The sequence below is a fragment of the Diabrotica virgifera genome, chromosome 10 (assembly GCF_917563875.1).
Source record: "Diabrotica virgifera virgifera chromosome 10, PGI_DIABVI_V3a".
In the NCBI taxonomy this organism is placed as follows: domain Eukaryota; kingdom Metazoa; phylum Arthropoda; class Insecta; order Coleoptera; family Chrysomelidae; genus Diabrotica; species Diabrotica virgifera.
In genome coordinates this window covers 59668695-59696401 of record NC_065452.1, presented here as the reverse complement: position 1 = coordinate 59696401, position 27707 = coordinate 59668695, and the positions used below count along the sequence as shown (strand labels likewise).

At 32.9% G+C, this 27707-nt stretch overlaps 1 protein-coding gene across 1 annotated transcript in view; it reads left to right on the top strand.

Annotated features, from left to right (window-relative positions):
• The window catches only part of LOC126878495 (uncharacterized), a 66484-nt gene that overhangs the window by 5505 nt on the left and 33272 nt on the right, over positions 1-27707 (top strand). The window contains exons 2-3 of the mRNA XM_050641245.1: positions 4647-4703; positions 12906-12956. Coding sequence (XP_050497202.1) covers positions 4647-4703; positions 12906-12956 — 108 coding nt within the window. The remainder of the gene's footprint in view (positions 1-4646; positions 4704-12905; positions 12957-27707) is intronic.

Below are 27707 nucleotides of genomic sequence, written 5' to 3'. Positions count from 1 at the left end.
TGGAATGGATAATACGCAAGAATACTTTAAGGGTATGACTCATTAAACTTATAAGGCGATATTCGCTACACGTCTTAGAATTGGATTTCTTGGGAAGGGGCACAAATGTAGATTTCAGCCAGTCCGATGGAATTTGACCAGTATCGTATATCTTATTGAACAGTTTCAATACTACATTCATGTTGTTCTCGTTAAAAACTTTTAAAAATTCGACTGGTATTTCATCGCATCCTGTTGCTTTCCCATCTTTCGTTTGATCTATAGCTTTTATCACCTCACTTTTCAATATTTTTGGTCCATTCAGATCAAGAGAGTTCGTAGAAATATGACGATAATCCGTAAACAAATCTTTTATGTAAATTGCCCAAGTCTGTAACTGTTCTTCTTTATCTACAATAAGTTTGTTGTTCTCGTCTATTAACTTACCAAACTGTTTTTTCTTGTAAGTATAAGAAAACTCCTTAATTTTTTTATGCATGTTAAAACTATCGTGTCTTCGTTCTAGCTCTTCTATCTCTTGACATTTTTCTTGTAACCATTTCTCTTTGGATTCTTTTATCTTTCTGCTGACAGTTCTATCCAGTTCTTTATATTGTTCGGGAATATTCTTATTTTCCCTCCTTCTGTCCATGAGGTGTAATATTTTCACCTGTTCATTAATTTTTAAAAATCTATCGAATGACACCAAATACGACCCCCACTCCAACCCCTGGAGGTGGGGTGGGGCTCAATTTTAAAATCGAATTGGAAACCCACATAACAGTTTTTATTGCAGAATTGGATTCCTTACGTAAAAGTAAGTAACTTTTATTCGAGACATTTTTTCTATTCACTTCCAAATGAAAAACTAAAAAGCACATGTTTAATATTTTTCAAAAACCTATCGAATGACACTGTATCGTGTTTGGTGGCATTCGATTATTCGATAGGATTTTGAAAAATATTCAACTTGTGTTTTTTGATTTTTCATTTGAGAGTGTGTTTCTACTATAGATATTAAACAATTTCTATAAATTACCTATGGTATCACGATAAATCGTTTTTCAGATTATAGCGCCATTTATCCAGAATTCGAAAAAATGTTCCGAATAAAAGTTGCTTACTTAGAAATACAAATCTGCAATTAAAACTGGGGGGTCTCCATTAAATATTTTAAAGTTACCCCCATCCCACTTCCAAGGGATTGAGTAGGGGGTCGTGTTTGGTATCATTTGATAGATTTTTAAAAATTATTGAACACATATTTTTCATTTTTTCGATCCGATGTTCATTTCGCGAAATACTCAACGGTTTCGCTACTTTTGGGTTGGGACACCCTATATATAAATTTGATGAAATAAAAATAAATATATGTAGTGAATTATCATTGAAATTTAAAAAAACCTACAAAATGAGACTTTTATAAGTTAACAACTTACAGTAGTTTCGGAAATGTAATAATGAATTAACCGAATGTAATTTTCAAAAAATCAAAATACTTTACTTTTTTCAAGGCAAAAAAATTCATGTCGAAATATTAGTTTTAATTTTATTTCGTAATGGGAAAGTACGTCATGTGACACCTCATTTAAAATCGTTTGAAATACTGATTACAAAAATGTATAATACGTACATGCGCAAAATTTTGGTCAAATTCTTTTTAAACGCACTTTTTTTTCGAATCCTGAGAAAACTAATACGAGAACCTTTGAAAAATTTAAACGCAGAATAAAATATTACATCATTACCGAGGGCCACAAGTCCATTAAAATAAACAAAAAGTTTCTTTTGAATGATATATTTTAAATTAACACGCTGACGGACAGATCGTCTATAGACGTCTAATTTCCATTGATGTAATGTGACACAACGTCTATAGACGTTGCATTTTCCCCTATTCTACTTTGCAAAATACATATAGTGTCACAACACTTGCTTATACATTTGACGCACTGTCCGTCAACGTGTTAAAAATCATACTCAATTTTCTCTTTTTTTCACCCCTGTAACTTATTAAAATAAACATTATAGAAGTTTTCAGGGACTTTCGACCCTCGGTAATAATGTAATCTTGCATTTTGCGTTTAAATTTTTCAAAAATACTTATTAGTTTTCTCAGGATTATAAAAACATGAATGCATTTAAAAAGCATTGGACCGACATTTTGCACAAGTATTGCCTATACATTTTTGTAATCAGTATCTCAAAAGCTTTTAAATGAGGTGTCACATGATGTACTTTCCCATACGAAGTTTAAAATTTAATTTATTACCATAATTTTATAATGTGGATGATTGCATCCCGCGACATAAATGACTATCTATCGTACTCGTGTAGAAATACTTCTGTCAAACGTGATATAAAATAAACTTATATAATATATAAGACATACATTTCATGCATATAAGACATACCTTTTTTCATAAAACTCTCGAAAGTAGAATTGGTATTTACTACATCATCGTTGATTTTTATCGGACACACTGAAAAATCGCATGACTTGTTTTGAATGCTCTCAGAACTTAAAAATTTGATCCAAGATCAGTAGGTCACATAGTATGATCTATCTGATAAGATGTACCTTGTACATATTTATTATCATAATTACTATTAATATTATTACCCAAATTACGTTGATTTTTTAAAAAATAATCAGTTATATTGCGAAATTTGAATTTTTTACTTTTTAAGTTCTCGGTAGAAGCTTCTGACAAACTATATTAATATAAAAAAAGAAGAATAAACTGAAAATACTATTAATCACGCTAACATTTTACAAACTAAGATCTGTACGAATCAGTAGAGTTGTTACTTGCATCAATACCAAAAATACACTAATTGACTAATTACTAATAATTAATAAGGGTGTTCTTTTTTCGTGGTCAGCTAAATCGGCGCGGCGTCTGAACATATTTATATTTTCGGCGAATTAATATAGTTTTTGCTAGGCGCGCAATTTTCGAGAGATTTTCGGCGAATCTGTTATCTGCCAAACGATTTTATAATTATACGTGGATATGCTTAAGTATGCGTTCACAGTATATAGGATTACATATTTTTTTAAATATGCTTATTGTGATCATTTTTAATTCTTAATATATAAGGATTATAAATTACTCATTTCCAAAAACACTGGCGTCCCTGGCCCGTTTTACCCAAGCCCATACATACTGTGCCCATACTAATAAAATATATTTATATGTAATTCATAATTCATATAATATTGTAATTTTAAAACTGTATAATCCATTTGAAAAAATAAATGAATGTTCTTGTAATCTTTATATTATAATTAAAAAAAATAAATCACTTGGGTTGAGAGGGGGGGCCGATCGCCCCATCGCCCCCCCTGGATCCGCCACTGGTGCCAGTAGATGGAGCATAAATCGTTTAATTTTCAATATTTTTTATGAAAATTGTTTCACATGTACTTCTTTTTATATTAAATGCTCATGCAAATTTTCAAAACAATTGGTACAGTACATTTTATTTTAGAAATTCCAAAAAAGTATATGAATTTCTCTACTTTTAAACTAGGATAGCCCCTTTAACCAAGCTGTGGGTACTTCACTAATATCTATACATTTGTTAAATATAATTTTTAGCATTTTTTTATTTCGCATTGTGCTCATTGCGTTTCTTATTTCGTCCTCTGTTATATCTGGTATATCTTCAGATCCAACATTTTTTACTATTTTTCTATGTTATTCAACTTAGGTACCTGGTGGAAGTTTTGCTTCTGACTCGTATAATGTTTGGTAGCCTTATCTACTAAGTTGGTTATTTGTTGATTTTTTGTAATTTCCTCGTTTTCATTAGTAATTAATTTTTAGTAATTACATTTCTACCTTCGCTTGTTTTCTTCTTCCACTCTCGTATACCTTTCTTTTCTTGTGGTATTTCGTATATCTTTGTTGATTTGTATTTCCTCATGTCTTCCCTATTTTTTTTAATTATTTTGTTATTTTCTGTTATTTCTATTTTTTTTTGTCTTGCACAAGTTATTGTTTTTTTTTTCATTAAATCTTGTGTTTCCTTTTGAACTTTTATCTGTTTTATTATGGGTCGATTATTTTGCCACTGATATTGTAGTATTCGTTAAAGTTTGATTTATTATTTCAAGGTTTGAATCTTTGTTTATTACTTTAGTACGTTCTGTCAGTTTTTGTTTTGCTTTTGCATACTAATACATATTGTTATCATCATTATCATCATCATCAGTGGCGTTACAGCTCTTTATGAGCCAAAGCCTTCTTCAGAACAATCCTCCATTCGCCCCTGTCTCTGACAACTCTTCTCCATGCTCTAATTCCAATAGATTTCAAATCATTTTCTAGGTTGTCTTGGTACCTAAGTCTCGGTCTTCCTCTTGTTCGTTGTCCCATCGGCCCTCTTCGGTCAAAAACTTTTCTGACTATGGCATCTTCCTCTCGCCTGATTACATGACCTATCCATCTAAGGCGTCCTACCTTAATGAATTGTACAACGTCAGGTTCTCCAAAATTTCTATTCAACTCAAAGTTGTAACGCCTGCGCCACAAACCTCGTTCTTGTATGCCACCATATATTCGTCATATATCATACTCACGTCATATATATATATATATATATATATATATATATATATATATATATATACTAATCTTAATATGTAATGATTTTTTAAGGGCTTGCTTTGTCCGATGTGATCTTGCCAACTGAAGCAGATGGCAATAACATGAGCGGTAAGTAAATTTTATTATCTGTATTTAACTCTTTATTACCATTTACCAGTTGGCTTATGAAGATTATTTTATTTTTGAAAATAAAATGAAATTTGTGAAGATAGAATAAAGCAGTAGGCTTCAAGATCCATCTTCTTCTAGTGCAGACTCCACTAACGAAGGTTGGGTATAACCATTGCAAATTAATCTCTATCTTCTGCTTTTCTTAAAAGCGTCTGTGTGTTTAACCTGGTCTATTGAGAAATTCACACGGAGAATGCATACGGCTAAGGTAGGGCAATGCATTTCTAATAGGGAATAAACGCACAGGGTTGTCGATCTTCACCAGTTGTTGATTGCTCTCTCAAGAGCGTCGCACAGGAACTGTGGCAACACTGAATGCGCATTCATATCTTAACTGTACTGCAATCTCAGTGTGAATTTCACGTTAGTCGCGAATATTTTTCAGCCAGGATATTTGTCGTCTACCAGGACTCCTTTTCCTTAGATTTTACCCGTCATAATCAGCCAACTCGTTATTATTACTCGTCTTATTTCTTACAACCCGTCTTATTTCTTCTGCAATTCATCAAATAAGGAAGTTTTTTGGGGCGAACCTGTTGTTTGATCAGTTAGGCTAGGCCTAAAATTGATGAGTGAATTTAATATTAGAGATATGTACTGGCCTTATCAACTAATATTCCACTTCTACATACCTTAGCTTATCGTTTTCTAGGATATTGTTACTCTGTTGTGCGTGCAGAAATTAACATAAAGTTTACTTTCAATACATACCTATTATAATTGCTGCAATTAGAAGTAGCTAACACCGTGATTAAAAATAATGATTAAGTTTAAATAAAAGTGTAACAAGTGTCAGTAACATGATTTTATATGGTTATTACTTGAAGTTCAATTATAATAATTTTTTTAAAAGATAGATTAACGTCCGTCAAATTGTGACATTAGATTGGAGATGTTACAATTCCTAAATGTCTTGTAATAGGTACATGTTTTGCTACAGGATTTACATTTCTACTGAAAGTAAATTCCATAGAAAAAAGTCGTTTGCTAGAACCTTTCGAAAGCACCTACCTATGTTTTTCCTTGGTGTCATCTGACCAGTCTAATTTTAGTCCTTACACTTTTCAAGATTTTAGTCAGCTTCTTCTTCTTTGAGTTCCATCATCATCACTATCTTAACTCTGTCTACCTCTGCGCTGAAAAGTTCTATTGAACTGCATTTAAAAAGTTTCTTAAGATTTTCAACCATCACATTCTACTTCTTCCCATACTCCTTCCAGTCTTTCCTCTTCTTATCTTTCAGTGTATTACCAATATTACCATTTTATATCGCTGTCCTATCATTACGTGTCCCGTATATTGTATTACTGTGTTTATTATTCCGTATTCTTTGCCCATTGCTCGCAATACTTCAGCATTCTTCTGTAACACCACATTTCAATTGACTTTAGCTTATTTACCTGTTCTTGTTTCACTGTCTAGATTTCAAGTCCATATTGTAGTATCGAAAACACGTAACATCCTAGTCCTAGAGCTCTGATTTTAATTTGTAGTCTAAGGCCTAAGGTCTTTATTGCACAGAATTATTTTCATTTTTACAAATGCATTTCTTGCTCTTTCTATCCTGGCCCTTATTTATGTTGTTTTATCATTATTTTGTGAAATCTAGGTTCTCTGGTATTTGTATCTATCAACCCTTTCTATCAGTACATCCCTCAAATGTATGTTTGTTTTATTACAAAAAAAATCTTCAGGATTTCATCAATCAAAATGTAAAGAATATCTACCTACCTTGGCAACATTGAAATTTTCAGTTAAATGTCCGATTCAGGGTTAAAAATGGCCGTTTTCGCAACTTTTAAATTTTTAATCGCTAATATATCAAAAACTATTAACCTAAGAGAAAAGTCACTAAAGACCTTTTCTGCTTGGAATGATTCAAAAAACCTAAAAAAAACTTTGTTCGATGCAAAAAAATAGTTTTAGGAAAAACCCTAATTTTTCCCCTCGCCTGGCAAGTTCTTATGTTGTTCAGAATCGCCTGTCATTGTATATGTTACAGTTCAAGTTGATTCTCAGTTAGTCCAACTGAAACGAGCAGTAAAAGTTGATTTTAAAAATTTAAATCAACTTTTACTAGTTGGAGTTGACTCTTCCTGGATCGATTCAGTAAATGTTGATTATATACGAGAATCTCAAGTGCATTTTTGATGAGTGTGCGTTTCTTTGTTTTGACCGTTTCAACTACTTATTAGTATAGTCTGTAACGTCGCCCCCGTTAGGTAAATTATTCTGATTCGATTTTGTGCACAAACTTACTCAAAGAAATACATCCGTATAACAATCCTTATAACAAATACACAGGGTGTCACGCGGTACCGCGGTCGAAAAATTGTTTAACCAATTTTTGTTAACCAAATTCACAAAAATAATTTTTATCTACTCTATCTCATATTATGTAAAGCAGCGGTTCTCAATCTGTGGTACATATCATTATTTGCGGTGGTACACAAAACACACAAAAACTTAAAATAGTAGTACATAGTAAGTCTTGATTATACAATCTAAAAATATAGAAATATAATAAAAGAAACTTTAGATGGTACATGACTCAAAAAGATTGAGAGCCGCTGATGTAAAGGTTTTATTGTGTGAAAATTGTAAATATGGATAGCAGTATATGAAGGGTTTAAAGTGTGTCTGAAGTAACAATGTATTTTAAATGGGTTTTACTTTTTCGCACTGTTTTTTAGCACACTTTCATATAATTAAACATCCTTAACTTTCGCCTTCGGGAGGAAATCAGACACGCCCTTGCAACGGCAACTGAAATGCTCACAAAACAGCGACCACGGAAGCAAAGATGGATGCCAGAGGAAATATTGGATTTAATGGATGAAAGAAGAAAATGCAAACAGCACAAAGCAATGTACAAAGCATGAAATAGAACCATTAAACAAAAAATAAAAATTGCAAAAGAAAAATGGATAACAGAACAATGTGAAGAAATCGAAAACTTATATAAAAAACATGATGAGTTCCATCTGTATAAGAAACTCAAGGAATTCACAGGCACGACATACTCACAAGGACCAAATAATCTAATCAACGCAGAAGGCAAACTGATTTCAAGCCCTGAAGAACAAATAAACATGTGGGAAGACTATATAAAGGAACTCTTCTATGACATCAGAGAACCTCCTACATTAAATACCGAAAACGACGAAGGTCTTCCAATACTGAAGTCCGAACTGGAATATGCTCTACGTCAACTAAAAAACAACAACTCTGTAGGAAAAGATGAAATACCACCTGAGCTATTGAAGTTAATCAACGAGGAAAACTTAGATCTTCTTCTTGGACTATTTAATAATGTTTACAATACAGGGACTATCCCTAAAATATGGCTTGAATCAGTCTTCATACCACTGCTTAAAAAGAAGAACGCCAAATTATGCCAGGACTTCCGCCTATAAGTCTATTAAATAACATTCTGAAGCTTTTCTTGCGTATCATACAGAACAGAATATATTGTAAGAAATTTGATGAGGTCACCGGTCTAGAAAAATTTGGCTTCAGGAAAGGTATGGGGACACGAGAAGCAATATTCTGTCTTGGCACAAAGATACAAAGATCAGCAAGCAGACCTTTTTATCTGTTTCATGGATTTTGAGAAAGTGTTCGATAGGGTGAAGCACAAGACCTTGATAGAAAGATTGAACGACATCGGAGTCGGCAAAAGAGATTCTAAAATTATAGAGGCTATTTATTGAAATCAGACAGCAATCATAAAGACCAATGGTAATACGTCAAGGCCAATTGAAATACAACGAGGTGCTAGACAGGGTTGTGTGCTATCACCCATAATTTTAACGTCTACTCTGAGGTAATATTTGCGAACTCTTTATCGCACTCTTCAGAAGGAATCAGGATAAACGGTCAGAGAGTAAATAACATCCGCTATGCAGACGACACAGTATTAATGACTGATTCGGACCATAGTCTGCAGATACTGTTGGATAGGGATACTGAGAGTTGAGAAAATCTCAATAACTACTGAGAACGGGTTACTAATCGCGGCAGGTAAAGTAACATTCTTCTTTCAATACAACAAAGAGTTACTTTACTGCCGAAAATGAGGGCAAATGAGTACAATAATGAATGATTTTAGTGACGTTTGGCGATAAACAATGATTTTAAACAAATTCGCAAAAATAATTTTTTCACTTCGTACAAATTTTTTTTAGATCCTTTGGGCCTTTTTTCTCTAAAATTGACTGTTGTCGAGTTATTAGCGACTTAAAATTTGAAAAACGCCAAAATAACCATTTTCAAGGTTTAATAACTCGGTTAAAGATTATTATTGTGAAAGTCGAGCGAGCGGCCGTGGAGTAACGGCATAATCGCTGGCCTCATACGCCAGTGCACGTGGGTTCGAGCCCTGCCAAAGACAAACCATTTTCATTTCCAATAATGACAGGAGCTGTCTCACCGTGCCTCGGAGAGCACGTTAAGCCGTCGGTCCCCCTGGGCTAGTGTACATCGACACTAGTTAATTGAAGCAGGGTTAAAGATGTAATTGGCGCCGGAACTGTCCGAAAGGCAAAAATGCCATACGATGTTATAATATATTATGAAAGTCAGAAACTAAAAAAAATCAAAGATTAAAGCTACCTCTATAAGATGCTGAAGAAATTTTTGTCATTATTTCATTAATAAAATATTATTTTTAATTATCAACAATGAGCGCTAAGCATGTATTGCGGCGGCTGTCAATGTGAGTGCGAGGGAGATTCACCATTGGACGGCGGAATGGTGCATCTCTTTAGCACTCACAATTGACGGCCGCCTAATACGCACTTAGCGCTCATTGTTAATAATTAAAGATAACAGCTTAGTAATAAAATAGTGACAAAAATTTCTGCTGGATCTTGTAGAGGGGGCTATAAACTTTGGTTTGGTCACTTTCTGACTTTCATAATAATAGATTTTAACCGAGTTATTAAGCTTTGAAAATGGCTATTTTCGCATTTTTCAAATTTTAAATCGCGTATAACTCGACAACAATCAATTTTAGAGAAAAATCACAAAATACCTTTTTTTGCCCAGAATAACCCAAATGATCTAAAAAAAAATTATTCGAAGTGAAAAAATTATTTTTGTTAATTTGTCTAAAAAAAATTGTTTAAACAATTTATCGATCAAGGTACTGCCTGGCACCCAGTAGATTTGTTATAAGGACCTCTTTTTGAGTAAGTTTGTGCAAAAAATTCGAATCGGAGTAATTTACCTAACGGGGGCGACGATACAGCCTAGACTAATTTGAACATATTCAGTAACATTTAATTTCTAGAATCGGCTGTTTGTGTGAATCAGAATCAACATTTACTAAATGGCATTGGGAAGAGTATACTTTTCCTAGTTGGAGTCTACTTTTACTAGTAAATGTTGAATATAAATCTTCATTTTATATTTATAATCAACTTTTACTGAAACCAGCCGTTAGAGTCGACTCCAACTAGTTGGAGTCAACTCCAACTGGATAATCAACTTGAACTGTAACATATACATTTTTTCTAAATGACTTACTCAAACACATACTTTAATTTAAACTTTACAGGAGAAAGTTTATTTTTCCCCCTAAACTATGCATTTTCGATTCACCTGGTAGATACACGTGCAGGGCTGATGCCTGATGCCTGCCAAGTCATGGTTCTTAGTCTTGGTGTGCTATGAATTATTACTATACAAATTTCTAGCCTTACAGGAAGACCGTTACTCGGAGGGTTCACTAACTCTTTAGTAGGGCTCAGCTAGGAATTAAAAAAAAATTACACATTTAAAAAATATGTTTTTTCCCATTCATTCGGATACTTATTTGATCAGTAGTTGATCTTCCTGGTCTAAACCCTCATCGGTGTTCTCCGGATTCTCCGCTAACTTTGTTTTCATATTTCATTAATCGTTTCCTAACAATTTTTTCCACTGAAAGTATTTTATACACTACTTCTTACCTCTGTAGTTTTCGTATCCCGTTTAAGTAACTTTTTCAAGCGGAATATTTATTTCATTATTTCGCCGTCTTTTTTTTTAAAGGTAACCCTGGATCATCCGATACTTAACGTGTATTCGGTAACTACTCAATAAAAACATTAATGCAAGTAGTTCCCACGGTATTCCAAACCCATTTTTCGGTTACTGTGCAATATGGTGAGAAATGTTTATTAAGCCAATCAGCGTTCTGTTTATTCAATAAACTCTTTGATAACATTGATTACAAATAATCTTAGTTTCTTTAAAAGTTTAAAAATGCAATAAAATTTCACGATGTCCCAGTTGCATTTTGCCCATTTAGCTTTAAAATATTGTACTGCAATCTTTTTAAAAATAGTTTTAATTTGTTTATATGGATAATGAACACTCACTTAAATAAAAAAATTTACAGCAGTGCGTTGACAATAGTTTCAATGTAGATCTATCACACACCCAAATTTGTCCACTGTCGGACATAGGCCTCCTCAAGATGGCTCCACCCTTCTCTGTCCTATATTGACTAATTTTTAAGAAAAAATAGTAAGAAACATCATCTTTGGCTTTTACAACTCTTCGTGAGTCTTTGCCGCGTTTACTATTGTCTTCCATTGGTTCCGATCCTGTGCTACTAGTTCCCATGGTCTCATTTCAATCTTCTCCAGGTCTGCTCTGACTGCATCCTTCCACCTTTTTCTAGGCCGTCCTGTCTATCTTCTACTGTCTAGTTTTTCCCAAAACCCATTGCTTAATCAGTCTATCGTCATCCCTCCGTACCACGTGGCCTACCCATCTTAGTCTATTGGCTTTTTATGTATCTCACGATGTTTCCCTGTCACACTGTTCCAGCAAGGACCATATATAACTCACAGGATTTTGCGTTCCCATACTAATAGTTTATTGATTTCTTTCTTTCTCAATGTCTATGTTTCACTTTCGTATGTCACTGCTGTTCGTATTATGGTTTTGTACATTTGGATTTTGGCACGTCTTGAGAAGCTTTAACCTCATTAGATGTTGAACGGCAAAGAAAGATTTATTCACCCCACCAGTATTCGTATTTTAACCTCCCGTTCTTCTGTGTTGTCACTGGTAATTGTTGTTCCTTGGTGTTTGAATTCTTTGACCACCTCAAAATTATGATCGTTTATGGTAATGTTTTGACTTATTCGCTGTCGTTCTTTTCTTGACACGTCCATGTAATTTTTTCTTCGTTTATTTTCAGGCCTACGTTTAGTGTTGCTTCTTCAAAGTTTGAAACTATATCCTTAACTTCTATGTTGCCTGTGCTAATGCATCTACGTCATCTGCAAATGCAAGAACAATCTTTGCTCCTCTGGTAGTTTTGTCTGGTTTGACTCTGGTATAGATTTTTCGCATTGCATATTCCAATGCTAGATTAATAGTAATGGGGACAATGATGGTTCTCCCTGTCTGAGTCCAGTGTTGGACTCAGAAATTCTAAAGGAATTGTTTACACACATTCGGGCAACCATGGTCAGCTTCTTTGGCACGCCTAGCTTCACTATTGTACTCCACAGTTTTAAGCGATCTATGGAATCATATGCTTGCTTGAAATCTATGAGGATCTGGTGTACGTCTTTATTATACTCCCAATACTTTTTTAGCATTTGTCTAATAGTAAATATTCGGTCGATTGATCAACAATCCAGGCCTAAAGCCGCATTGGTATCGCCAATAATTTCCTCTGTATATGACAGCAATCGCTTTAGTAACCCTGCAGCCAATATCTTATATATTTATGTAGTACTGATTAGTGAAATTGCCCTGTAGGTTGTTATATGTATCCTTTCTGCCTATTTTATGTATTGGTACGATAATACAGCCATTCTTTTGGAATTATTTCTTTGTTCTCAGGCTTATTTTATTATTTGATGTATCTTAGATCTATTTTCTTCACTTGCTTTTTTATTCGGTGTTCTGCATCAACACTGTCTAGTCCCGGGATTTGTCATTTTTAGGGCTTCTATCGCGATGCTAATTTCTTTTAATATTGGCTGGGGTATTGTTCTATCTCAACCGTTTGGTACTCACAATTTGCGTTATTTCCATCAACTTTTAATGCTTCGTAAAGGCTTCTTTTATGTATTGCATTTTAATTTACCAAATTATGTCTTTATCTATGTTCTTATTAGTTTTTTTATTTAGATCCTGCTGGACTAAAGAAAAGCTGCTCTACTGAACGTGCAGCCAAACCAGGTAAGATGAAAAAATTAAAAATTTTGTATTCTTTTATTATTACTATAAATACTATAAATAATCTACATAACATAACGTACTCTTTATTTCGTTTACCGGCTACCGCCAGTGTCGAAAATCAATTTTTACATTTCTGAAATAAATATAAACTATACTTAAACATAAACTACATTTCTGAAATAAATATAAACTCATATATCTACATACGGCGTAATTAAAATCTAAAAATAAATTATAACTCTTTTATCGTCTTTTATCGTCGGGCTGCAGTGCTTATAAGTTCTTCTACATTCTCTTCTTTTGTTTGTCAAAGTTTTTGCTTGCCTGAAGTCTATATTTCTTTTGGTTAACGCCTTCTCTATGATGTTGTTCCATGTTAGCTGAGATCTGCCTCTGTTTCTTTTACCTTGCGCTTTACACTAACAGACTATTTTGGGAAGTCTCTCATTTGACATTCGATTCAGGTGGCCAAACCATCGCAGCTGATTTTCTCCAACTACAGTAGAACTCCAATTATCCGGATTAATTGGGACCGGACCCTATCCGGATAATCAAAAAGCCGGATAATTGGATTTTTCTCAAAAAAGGCCTTTTCCGGGAAAGAAACGCAGTTACAGCAAAACACAATGGAGAACATATACAGTATTTATTATTAAAAACAATACAGTATACACAACAATATGTAAATGACAAAGTTTACATTACGTAATATTGACACACAATACTGAATTACAGTAAAATGACTTATTTTTTTACAAACTTGATTTTTTCTTTTTCTCAATCTGATCCGGATAATTGGCGATCCGGATAATTGGAGTCCGGATAATTGAAGTTCTACTGTATATGCAGAACTGCTTTTGTTTGCAAGCGCGTTCTGATTTCCTAGTTTCTGATACGATCCCTCTTGGGGACTCCAAGTACTCTCTTTAGGTATTTCATCTCCACAGCAGCCTGTATTCTCGAAGCATTCCGTTGGTTTATTATCCATGATTCGTTGCTATAGGTTAGTGTCGGCACGTAGATGGAATTAAAGACCTTCAGCTTCGTCTATTTGGTGGACGAATAGATTATAATATATTAATTCTTAAAAGATAATAAATTCATATGTATGATTTATAAAGCCATTAAAATGCTCAGGAATGATACCTAAATCGAAAGGATTTCAGGCGTAAAGCCACACACACATATTGCTCAAAAGAACAAAGATGCGTTAAGTATATTGGTAAACATTTGATTAAGACTTACTTCTTCTTCATCTACTATGTCCTTTCAAAACGTTGGTTACCATTATAGCTATCTTAATTGTATTCACTGCCACCCTAAAGCATGCCTGTGTCAATACAATTTCAATCTCGTAAGTTGTTCAACCATGAAAGATTTCTTTGTCCTGGACTGCGTTTGCCTGCTATTTTCCCTTACATAATATTTTGTAGCAACCTATACTTGGGACCTCTCATTACACATTCGAAGTAGGTACTCCAGATTTCTCTTCTTAACGCTTTTTATAAACTCAGTAGTCTTGCTGTGATGTTTCAGTATTGTTGGAGTTTTAAATCTTCTCCACCGAAGAAACTTTCAAAAGCTTTCACATTTAGAAAGCCTCAAGGTGATCTAGATTACTTTTATTCACAGTTCCAAGACTCGACACCATAAATACGTAGCAGTAAAGACCAAGAATACGTAGCAGTGAAGTAGGCGGATTTGCAATGCTAATTTTAGGTCTCTGTTACATAATACCTTGGACATTCTTCCAAAAGCTGTTCTGGACTGCTCACTTCTGGATCTAATTTCACGTGACTCTCTGCGTTACAATTTAACTAATATCCAAGGTAAACAATTTGATCAACTTGCTTTGGTTTGGTTTTATTTACATGTATAGACGGTTTTATATTCTGTTGTTTACTTATTACGAATATTTTGATCTTCCGTATGTTCAGATCCAGCTAGGAGTACTGTGTCGTCTGCATATTGCAAATTATTGATGACTTTACTGTTCATCCATATTCCTTCTTGTTTATCAGGATGATCATTTGTGAAAATTCTTTCGGAGTAAACGTTGAAAAGCAGTGGCGACAAAAGGCATTCCTGCCGTTCTCATATTTTAAGATTATAAGTCTGTGATTCAAAACCATATACTAAAACTGATGTAGTTTGATTTCAATACAAATTTGCAATTGTGCGAACGTCTGCCATCCAAGCCAACGCTATTAGAACTTCGATCAATATAGAGTGGTTAACACTATCAAATGCCTTTTGGAAGTCAATAAAACAATAGTACATGTCTACAGATATATCACGACATCTATGAGGGAGTACGTTCATTCCAAATAATGCCTCTCTCGTTCTAAAACCGTTATGGAATCCAAACTGTGTAGACTAAGAGCCGCAATAGGTGAAATTTCTTAATCATTTTAGGCACGATGGGACCCTATAACTTAAATAGTAGAACCTAAAAGAAAACGTTTGAACACTGTGCCGTCACTTTTCAGTGGCACATGCGTCGACAGTGGCGCATCAAACTTTCCACTTATGGACGGGATAAATAAATTAAAAGATACCCTCCCTTACTAACAGAATTAAATTTTTTTTATTTTTTTTTAAGTTCTATGTGATTAACACATAGGATTCAGCGTAATTTTAACCCACCACCCCCTTCCCCCTGCTCCCGCCATCAAAAATTTCATTTTTCGTTTTTATTTTTTTTTAGTGGGATGCAATCAATTTTAAAATTTCAAAAAATTCACACACATAGCTGAGGCTTTTATAAAACATGCCTACTTTTTATAGACCCATAGGTAGAGTGTACATAACCTCAAAAAAATTAAAAGAATTTTTTTTTTCAAAAAAGCGTATAACTTTTTTTGAGGAATAGCTATAGGTCTAATTTTTTCTTAATCTTGTGTGTTTTATTAAACACTATATTTTTAATTTTTTTCAGATTTTTCCGTAAGGCTCCCTACCTTCAAAAATCCGAAAAACTGTTTTTTGGGGGGTTTTGGGGGATTTTCCCTATTTTATAGACTTCATAATATATCAAATCAATTTTGTTTTTATAGGTTATATGTAACTTGAAGTAACTGAGTCCTTTAGAATATTTAAAAATCAGAAAAACACGTTCAAACCCCCCAAAACCCCCTTAAAAAACAGTTTTTTGGATTTTTGAAGGTGACCAGCGTTACAGAAAAATCTGAAAAAAATTAGAAATATAGTGTTTGATAAGATACAGAAGACTAAGAAAAAATTAGATCTGCAGCTATCCCCAAAAAAAAGTTATATACTTTTTCCAAAAAAAAAAAAATTTAAACATTTTTTCAGGTTATGTACTCTCAACCTACAGGTCTATAAAAAATAGACGTGTTTTATAAAAGCCTTAACTATGCGTGTGACTTTTTTGAAATTTTAAAATTGATTGCATCCCACCAAAAGAAAATAAAATCGAAAAATAAAGTTTTTGATGGTGGGGGCAGGGAGAAGGGGGTGGTGGGTTAAAATTACGATGAATCTTATGTCTTAATCACATAGAACTTAAAAAAATGAAAAAATTAAATTCTGGTAATGAGGGAGGGTACTTTTTAATTCATGTATCCCGTCCATAAGTGGAAAGTTTGATGCGCCACTGTAGACGCATGTGCCACTGAAAAGTGACGGCACAGTGCTCAAACGTTTTCTTTAAGGTTCTACTATTTAAGTTATAGGGTCCGGTCGTGCCTAAAATGATTAAGAAATTTCACCTATAGCGGCTCTTAGTCTAGTGTGTCACTTAGGTATTCCTCGCATTTATTATCATTATTTATTATAGATACGGCATTATAATAGATGTATTATATTTAGAAAAAAATTTAATAAGCGGCTAAACAAACTGATGTTTCTATAATCAGGTCTGGGTTTTTGCTGTTGTTTTCTTAGATAGGTCTATGAACAATGAATCGGACCAACCATTTGGTAGGTGTTTTCTGGTACATATGGTATTGAAAAACGAAGTTACAGCCTCTAAATCATTGCTGCCATTTATAAGCTTGTATACTTCACCTGGAATTTCATCAGGACCTGTCGCTTCGTCATTTTTTGATTATTGTACGGCTTGTATTACCTCAGAGCGTGTTATTAGAGGTCCGTCGCAGTTGATAATATCCGGAGATGAACTATCATATCGTCTTCGAATAGGTTCGTAATGTAATTTTCCCATTCTTTAAGTTTGCCCTCTACTTCAAATATTACTTTACCATGTTCATCATGTAGCAGTGCAGTTTGTCTCTTATTAAAGATGTCAGCTTCTTCTTTCACTTTTTTTATACATGTTAAACGTGTCTTATCTACTTTAGACTTCTTCAATTTCATAAGACTGTTGGCTAGATGTTAACTCTTTGCTTCTCGTATTTTACGTTAAATTTCTTTTTGTATACGTTTTTCGTTGTTGTTTGCTAGTTGCCGTTGCTCCATCAATTCCAATATGTTTTATGTCATTCAAGCCTTCTTTTTTCTTTGAGCTGCCTTTTAAATCCCTTTCACAGATTTCCTTTATTGTTGTTATAATTGTATTTAAGCCCTCAGCGACATTCTCACCGATATTTTCCCAAACTAAATTTTCGTTCAGTTGTCTTTGAACTGTTTCTTTAACTTTCTCGTCTTGTAGTTGGGTTGCATCAATATTTTTGCGAGACTTCTTTTTGATCACCTTTTTTAATTTTAATTGGCTACTATGGGATTGTGATCACACCCAATCACACCCAGGTCAGCACCTGGATAAGTTTTAGCCGATTTGATACTACTTCTACTACATGTCGGTTTTTAACGTTCTCCGCTGTTTTCCAACTTCCAATCGCCACTTGGTCCGGTTGTTCCATAGGTCCTCTTCTATATTTCTTTCTCTCAAGCTCTTCATCCATTCTTTGCATATATTATGTCCGAACCAGATAAGTTGTTTTGTTGATAAGTCATCCGTGATTGTTCGTTTGATTCCCATTATTTCTCCAATGAGTTCGTATTCCTTTCTCTTCTAGATCTTCCTGCTTCTCTTCTCCAAAAATCAATTTCCGTTGCTCTCATCGTTGCCAATGTTCTTTCTTTCAGTTGGCATACTTCACAAGCTATATAGTGATACTATAGAATTGAGTGATACTTTTCACTATAGCCTCATATTCTCTTTTTGTTTTGTTTTCTTATGGACTGGTCCCATAAAATGCTATTTAATATTTTGACAGATTTTCTACTTGACGTATTTCTTTCTCTTATGGCTTTGTCTAATGTTCCATCGTGCGAAATATTGATACGTACCTTAGCTGATTTGATCCATCAAAAATCGATTTTTTATTAGAATGAAGTCGATTTGGTTAGCAATACACATATACATATTTTCTTTATTTTTGTGTACGTGATTCTTTTAGACGTCTTCATAATTTCGTCTATTAATAATTAAATACTGGAGCATACACGGCATACAATGATAAATTCGAAAAACAATAATTGTGACGCATAGTACATTTGATTAAAATTTTCTTCACGTCATTTTATGACACTATTTTTGGATTAGCAATATTAGTTATTGTGCAGGCTAATGACCTGGTTATTATTAATATAAGGATGTATTTTCTTTGGAGTCTTTGTCAATGAAGTAAACACCTGATTCTTTTTCATATCTTATCAGCGTAATATTACCTAGACAATAATTGATTTATTTATTATTATTCGATGCTAAAAATTATCAGTTGTAAAACTATTCTGTGTTTACTATAAGGGAATAAATATAATATGTACGTGGAATGTTAAAGTATCAATATACGCATAAGAATTCTTAGACGTTACGTCCTTTGTGTCCTACTCTACCCAGTAGAAAGCTTGAATCTTACAGAAGATGCCATAAAATGATTAAGAGGCATTTGAAAATGTGGTGCTAAACATATGTTGAGGGTCTCATATTATATACACCACACAATTAACATAACTATTTTATAAAGGTAAAAAAAGACAAAGAAATTATTAACATCGTAAAGAACAGAAAATTGGCTTACTTCGGCCACATTATGTGTAATAATAAATACCGACTTGGTACTGAGGATAGGATCTGGACGTAGACGTATATCCTGGCTGGCCAATATTAGGATGTGTACTGGTCTAACGTCAGCTGTTCTATTTAGAGCTGCAGTTAATAGAAGAAGATGGGTCAATGTAGTCGTCTACATCTCTAGTGTTGAATGTTTCTTTTCCTTTTTACATATTTCTTAATGTTTTCGCGTTCTTTACGTGTTGTGTCCATGATATTTGCCACATTCTTCAATAACACCACATCTCAAAGCTGGTAAGTATTTTTTCAGTTGCATCCGCAATTGTCTAGGCTTCAACTCCATATAAAAGAAGAGAGAATACGTAGTAGAGAGTTGTTATGGGAGACTTTAATTTCAGGGTTGAAAATAAAACTTTGGTGAGGTCATAGAGAAATTTTCATTGTCTGAAAAAATGAAAGGGGTGAACAATTAAGCATATTCGCTATGAAAGAGGAACTTTTAGGCATTAACACTCTTCAAATTATCATCGAAGTGCTTGTATACGTGGCCATAAGATAGTCTAAATATTATTGTCAGAAATCAGAATGATTTTATCATGATTAGTAAGATTTTTAGAAATACTGCATTGTAAATCTACAGGGTGTCCAGAAACTCTCCTGACAAACAAAGGTCGGAGATTTCTCAGATAATTTTAAGACAATTTAACCCAATTCAACTAGTCCTAAAATGCTTTCCAAGAGAGCTAGAGCTCTTTGCTCTTTGAAGATGGCGCCTTATACTTAGTTTTTTAAATACCTCCAGAACGCTTCTATTTAGAAAAACGAAAACTGGTACGCCTATTTATCTTATAGAGATAAATCAATTCCATCAATTGCGAATTTCTAGTACCGGTCATAGGCGTCCGTTTTGAGTAGGGCAACGGCTATTTTATCGCATAACTTTTTTTCTTTAACTTTTAAGCATTTTTGACACTGGATTATTAAATTGTGAGGTATTAAAATCTTGCTTTAAGTCGGTAGGATATACCGAAAATGAGCGAACCAGTTTTCGTTTTTTTAAATAGAAGCGTTCTGGAGGTACTTAAAAAAACTAATTGCAAGTCGCCATTTTCAATGAGCTCTAGCTCCTTTAGGAAGCATTTTCGGACTAGGTGAATTGGGTTAAATTGTCTTAAAATTATCTGAGGAACCTCTCCGGTCTTCGTTTACCAGGAGAGTTTCTGGACACCCTGTATAAATATTATCAACCGGCGCCTTCGCCAATTTCTGAAATTTTTGGCTTGATGGATTCACAATGCAGAGAAAAGAAAGTATGTATTCAAAAATATCAATATTTTAGTTCTTTATATAGTTTTCTCTTCTCCTTTATTTTGTGTGGAGTTTCATTTAACCACCACCAGGTTTCATTACTCTCAAACTTCTTTCCCGAGTTTTTTTTTTCATTATTTCAATTGCAGTAGGTAATATCTAATAATTAATAAGTCTATATTTCCAGATTGTATTAAGACTTCCTTTCATGTTCTAGTTTATTTTTTTCAACTACTTTCTCTCAAAATAAACCTTTTTCCTTATCTTATAATTTTTTATAAATAGTTTCGCTTCTTATTTCAAAGTCTAGGACAAGCGAGTTAATGTTGTTGACTTATAGTCTCACTATTGCCTTGCAAACGTTAACATTTATGTATATCTTTTCTTTTTCTTTAGGTAGTATATTTATAATACATTGACTTTCTTCCTTTACAAATAATGTATCAATAGTCGCCGTATCTAATGATGTTGATAATTCCAACCTAACATTTCCAACATCATTTCTAGTTCCAAAGATTAGTCCTCTATATCCTCTCTTGGATAAATGTTCTTCGTATTTCTATACTGAATGTTGTTTTTCTTATTTTTCTTCTTCCTCTTAAGTAATTCTGCTTATTCATTGGCGAATTAATACCTATATGGAAGGTTGTCACTTCATCTTTTGTGCGATCGGCCGATACTTCTGCCGATTGGTGATTTATCTCTTGCTATTTTGACCACACGGGCCTCCTCCAGTCTGCTTATGTGGTTATTCCATTCTGTTTGTACGTTATATTTTCTTCTAACGTTTTCACTCCTCTTTCGATCTCTCAGCGTATTTCCTGTAATTCTTCTTAGTACTCTTATCTCTGTCGTTTTCAGTAGTCTCTGTGTTGTTGCTGTGTCAGGTCTTGTTTCTGATGCATATGTCATTATCGGACTCGCATTGGCTTTATAAATTCCTCATCTCAGTGTGAATGTGTCGGTTTCGCCATTATAGTGTTATTAAGGCATCCTGCCAGTCCATTTATTTATATCTCATTTTTATGTCCATGTCTCCATAGCTGGACCAAGTATTATTGTAAATATTTGTAAACCAAGTGTATTTCCAAGGTATTTTATTTCCATTACATGTTCAATACTGATAGCGATAGCATCAATTTCTTTTTTACATCTGATTGGTTCTTTGCTGATTACTGTTGTTTTAGTTTTTTGAGATGAAATTATCATACATATTAAATTCTTTTGCTCTTATATTAAGTATGTGGACTAATCTTTGCATACTGTCTTCATCTTGAGCTATCAATATTGCGTCGTCTGCTTTACAGAGTATTTTTACTTCTGTCTTTCCACTTCTGTTTCCCCTCTTCCTTTGTTGACACTTTTGATGATTTCATTTATGATTAAATTGAAGAGCATAGGACTCAATGAGTCCCCCTGTATTATTCCCTTGTCTATGTTTACAGGTTTTGCTTCTTTCTGTTATTGTTTTTTGGAAAATCTTGTGGAGTCTTCCTGTAAGATCTGGAGTTTTTCCTTTGTGCTATATTCTGTGTTTTGATATCACATATTATGTTTTTTCTGCTAATGTTAGTGCTCTTACATCCAAGATTTGAGATGGGTGTAACTCTCTTTTCGACAGAATATAGCCGTATCAAAGATCTTTGTCTACTAGTGTTTTTAAATGTTTAAAAGTGTATTCGTAATGTTTCTTGTGAGAGAAAAATGTATTATTAATACGTATTTCGTTTATGCTACAGAGGTCCTTTAGAAGGTATCCGTTTTCGTTTCTAATATTTTCGTTACATCGATGATTTATTTCTGGAACCATACCATTGCCAATATGAGCGTTAAATCACCCATAATGCTTATACCTACAGGGTTGCGAAAAAGTCTGGCAACACGTTATTTTCTCGGAAACCGATAGAACGATTTTTATAGATTTCGGTGAGTAAGGGTCTTTTAATGCGGACGATATTATAGTGGTAATTACATTGTTGTCAAATCTTCCGTTTTTATGGAAATGTAATGAACTTTCTTATTTTAAATGGAACACCCTGTATATTTTTTAAATTTTGAAATCCTTAAGGGATACTGATTATTTTTCATATATATTCCCTATATATACCTAAATGCCATAATTTCGGAGTTATTGCTACATTTATTAAAAAAAAATGTTTAAAACATTTTATAAAAACAATTTATAAAAATTAATTTTTTCGGCCCGGGTAAACATTATTTTAGGTTCTTTGAATCATTGGAAACAAAAAAGGTCTTTTGTAATTTTTCTCTTAAGTTAATCATTTTCGAGTTATAAACAATTTAAAAATGAAAAAAAAAACGAAAAATGACGATTTTTAAGGTTCAAAAACACAAGTAAAAAAAATTTTTTGAAAATACAAACCACCTAAATTTAAGATCAAACAAACTAAAAAATAATATTTTAAAATGAAACAAGACCAAATTGCTTATCGGTAGCTGATAAAATAAGACTTGAACTTGAATTTAGGCACTTCGTAGTTTCAAAAATAATATTTTTGAAACTACGAAGTTTTATGTTTTTGAACCTAGAAAATCGTCATTTTTCGATTTTTTTCAGTTTTAAATTGTTTATAAATCAGAAACGATTAACTTAAGAGGAAAATGACAAAAGACCTTTTTTGTTCATAATGATCGAAACCTAAAATAATATCTATCCGGGCCGAACACATTTATTTTTATAAATTGTTTAAAATTTTTTTTTAATAAATGTAACAATAACTCCGAAATTATGGCATTTAGGTATAGGAAATATCATACTAATATGTATAAAAAATAATCAGTATCCCTTAAGAATTCCAAAACACAAAAAATATACATGGTGTTCTATTTGAAATAAAAAAGTTGATTAGATTTGTAGAAAAACGGAAGATTTGACAACAATTTAATTACCACTATAATATCGGCCGCATCAAAAGACCCTTACCCACCAAAATCCATAAAAATCCTTTTAGCCGTTTCCGAGAAATTACCGTGTTGCCAGACTTTTTCGCAACCCTGTACTTATATTCGTCATTTGGGGTCTCGTTTATTTTATTCCGAAGGTGTTCCTAGAAGTTTTCTCATGTGGTAGTATCTCTGTTGTTTTCAGGTGCAGAGATTGCTATCATATTCAGTGGTTTGACGTCTAGTTTGACTTTTACACTAAATGTTACTAACTATTCTTTCAGATATAAATATATTTACATTATTATACGTGGTGTAAAAAATGTCTGTGCACTTGCCGACTCCTTCTTTGGCTTTGGTTTCACAACACCACTGTAAATCATGAGAAAGTCACACTGAATGTTAAAATATGAAATTTGAGAATCGTGAAATAACAACATAAATTTCTTATTTAATTGTGGCTTTAGTCAACCCTTGTAGTCAATGTTTACATTAGTTTACATCCTAGTACATTAGTTTAACTCTTTCTAAGAAACTGAATATCATATGCCAATATGTCGAATTGTTTACACTCAAAACGGTGTAGAATCACGTACCACCTGTCTCTAAATGGATAAACAAAACACTTAAATTTGTGGGTTAAATTTATGGGCTCAAAGCAATTATCTTAATCGAATATTTTGGCGTAGAGTAAAATAATGTTTATTTAGAATAATTAAAGTGATAAATACAGTCGATTTTTGCATCTACATTTAACAATTTTTGATATCAAAAAATGCCGATATAGGCCATAAGAAAAATTTTCTTTAATCGCATAAATTTTGTTCATCACGTGACTTAATAGTTTTGCCAACGATATATTCAAATTTGGTCGAAAAATTCATAGAAGTAACCCAGCATCCACTGTAGCATTTTGTTTTCAGCTACAAGTTCTTCTTTTCCTGAATCTTTTTTATGGGCAACACTTCACCGCCGTACACCAACGCAGGTCTCACCATACTCTTGTATATCTTTCCTTTCAGCTCTTTCCCGATTTTTCATTCACAGAGTACCTAGTACCTCGCTGATTCAAATCATTGGCAATCATAACCTTGCTCGCTGCGGCTCGAAACAGTTCCGTTGAGGGTTTCTTAAACCATGTTTTCAAATTACGCAGCCATGATATTTTACTTCTCCTTCTTCTCTTTGACTTAACCTTGCAATATGGACTGCAGCAGGGAGTAACGGTGCTGATTTCTCATAACGTGTCCCAGATACTGCAGTTTGATGATAAACACAATCTCAGGTTCCTTCCTCATTCTTCCTAGGACTTCCTTGTTCGTGATCCTTGCTGTCCATGATATTCTCAGCATTCTTCTATAAAGCCACATATCAAGTGCTTCAAGTTTTTTAATAGTGGTGTCTGTAAGCGTTCATGTCTCCGCTCCGTACAATAATACAAAGAAAACATCTCAAATGTCTCATTTTTGTATTTTGAGATATGTTGTGGCTTTTAAAAATGGCGCTCATATTATTGAAGACCGTTCTTGCCTTTTCTATACGGCACTTTACATTTCTATACCTTTCCTGTACATTACTCCACTGCTCGTTTATAATAGTTCCTAGATAACAATACTGTTTTACGAGCTCTATCTGCGTTCCATTAATGTATAGATGAGCCCCGTTTATATTCTTCTTGCTGGTAAAACCATTCGTTTCGTTTTTTGGGTATTAATTTTTAGTCCGTACTGTTGACTGTACTAGTTGATTTTGTCCATTAGCCTCTGAAGTCCCTCTAAACTATCTGCTATCACCATGGTGTTGTCGGCATATAGCTTATAGTCCAGGGTCGAAAAATAAAAACGGGAAAAATATCAATACAGGTATTTGAAGGTGCTAAATCATAGGGGGGATATAGTTAATTAAAAATACATACAGAGGTACTCGTAAATCGACCTCATTTTTTTTTATAAACAAAGGCCAAAGTCAGAAAATATTGTTTTTTGCCTATAGCATTTTTAGTATCATATTTACAGCAAAAGTTGTTTTATGAAAGTTGTGTATCATGAGAAAACGATTATTTTGAATTTTTACAAGTTAAAATCCATAAAGAATTAACCGAGATAATTGCAAAAAACAACGTTTTTGCACTATTTTGTAAATGTTAATAACTTTTACCAAATAGGTCGTAAGAAACTTATTGTACCTTGATCATGAGGCAATTACGTGCCTTTATTAGCGTACAAAATTTCAAGAAGATCAGTTTGTCAGTTTACGAGTTATGTTAAATGTTTATCCCAGACATCGAATGTTTAAACAATCATTGTTGCCCTAGGAGTATTTTCAGAGCTTTTTGGCAAAGTGCAATGAGTTCTTAAAGACTTAAAGTACTAAGAAAGTAAAAAAAAAATAATATATTTGTTTCTTAATTGTTGTTGAACAGGTCGATAAAAAAATGGTGAGTTTTTTCCTTATAAACAATTAGAATATCTTTGTTATTTTTTCTGATAAATAATTATAATTGGTTGTATCAAAATGCTGGTAAAAAAAACAAACATTAAAAAAGAAAAACCAACTTCCTAGGACCAATAATAGTCAAGTTATACTTTTTTTTTAAATCACATCTCTATTGTTTATAAATATTAAGAGTTGAAATTTTTACAGAATGATAATAAATATCTATATTTTATATTTCAATTGATAAGTACGGAATATCTTCTATTTAAAACGAGTAATAACCCTTTAAAGTGAAGTTACACACGCTGACTGAGCTGGGACCGTGTGATGGGGAAGATTGTCGGAGTCCAGTTTCGCGCGTCGAGATTTTGCTATAGAATGTTCAATTTGGAGCGCTTGAAAAATTTTATAATATCTCAGCTGCCAGAGAACGTAGAGCCTTCATTTTTTTAATTTGGGTAGCTCGACGAAAGAATAACAACTAGCTAAATTTCATTTACCAGAAAAATCGGAAAATTCTAGAAAATGGACTTTTTTAGTCAACATTCATTTAAAATGTTAACACTAATATATTTTGATAAATATTTTCATAAAATATTATAAATTTGTAAATAAATATTAAAATATAATTATAGTATATCTCTATTTATATACAGGGTGGTTCATTTTATTCGCCTCGGTGTCTGTACGGAAAACCACTTGATATAAAAAATTTCTTCATAGACATATACAGGGCAATTAATACTACAATCTAAAAATAATGTTAATTATACAGGGTGCTACAAAAAAGAGTGATATATCAAAGATATATTCTTTATGGAACATCCTACAACTGATGAAATTTTTAAATTGCCCTTAAAAAATAAGCTAGACTATACTTAAGTACAGAGTATTTTGATTCATTTAAATTTTTACAAAAATATAAAATTTTAGAAAATAATAAATATTTATAAATCTATTCAGCATTTTTAAACAGATGTTTATTGTAACAAAATTTATAATTAATTAATAGTACATTTTTAGATTTAAAAACTAATTGAAAACAAAAACCTTCTCAAATTGAAAAAAAAAATGTGTGTAAAGATTATAATTGAATGGTGGGCTACAACAATGTTGTAAGCGACATATTGGGTCAAAGTGAGGTTTTAATGCAATATTATTGTATATCCAAAGACCAATGCGAGCATATTTTAATCTGGCTACAAACATTTTGCCTTCCCTGAGTTTTTCTTACCGCAATGTTGGTATCTGTATGTTCATAAATAGCTTGTCAATATGTTTTTTTCATCTCCTGCATAATCTCAATTCTGTCGCTTACAACATCGTTGTAGCCCACCATTCAATTATTGATCTTCGTTAATTCTACACAGTTTATGTACATGTTCATTAATTTCTTATTTCTTCAACATTATCCCTAATTTTTTGAAACAAATCTTCTTCAACTTCCACTGTCGTCATCTATAATAACTGTCAAAACGTTGTAGCATTTTTTTTTTCGCCAGTGTCATCTTTGCAATTTATGCAGAACTCGGTAAAATTGATTTATTTCAAGAAATTATGGATAATGTGGAAGAAATTAATGAACCTGTACAAAAACTGTGTAGAATTAACGAAGATGAATAATTATAATCTGTACATATTTTTTTTAATTTGAGAACGTTTTTGTTTTCAATTAATTTTTAAATGTAAAAATGTACGATTAAGTAATTATAAATTTTGTTACAATAAACATCTGTTTAAATATGCTGAATAGTCTATTATGAAGACCCAAGAAAAAAATTGTCACCGATTCTTAGATTTGTAAATATTTATTTTTCTAAATCTTTACGTTTTTCTAAAAATTGAAATAAATCAAAACACCCTGTACTTAAGGTATAGTCTAGCTTCTTTTTCAAGGGCAATTTAAAAATTTCATCAGGTGTAGGGTGTTCCATAAAAAAATATATCTTTTATATACCACTCTTTTTTGAAGCACCCTGTATAATTCACATTATTTTTAGATTGCAGTGTTAATGGTCTGGAATATTTCCATGAAGAATTTTTTTTTAAATCAATTCGTTTTCCGTACAGACACCGAGGCGAATAAAATGTATATAAATAGA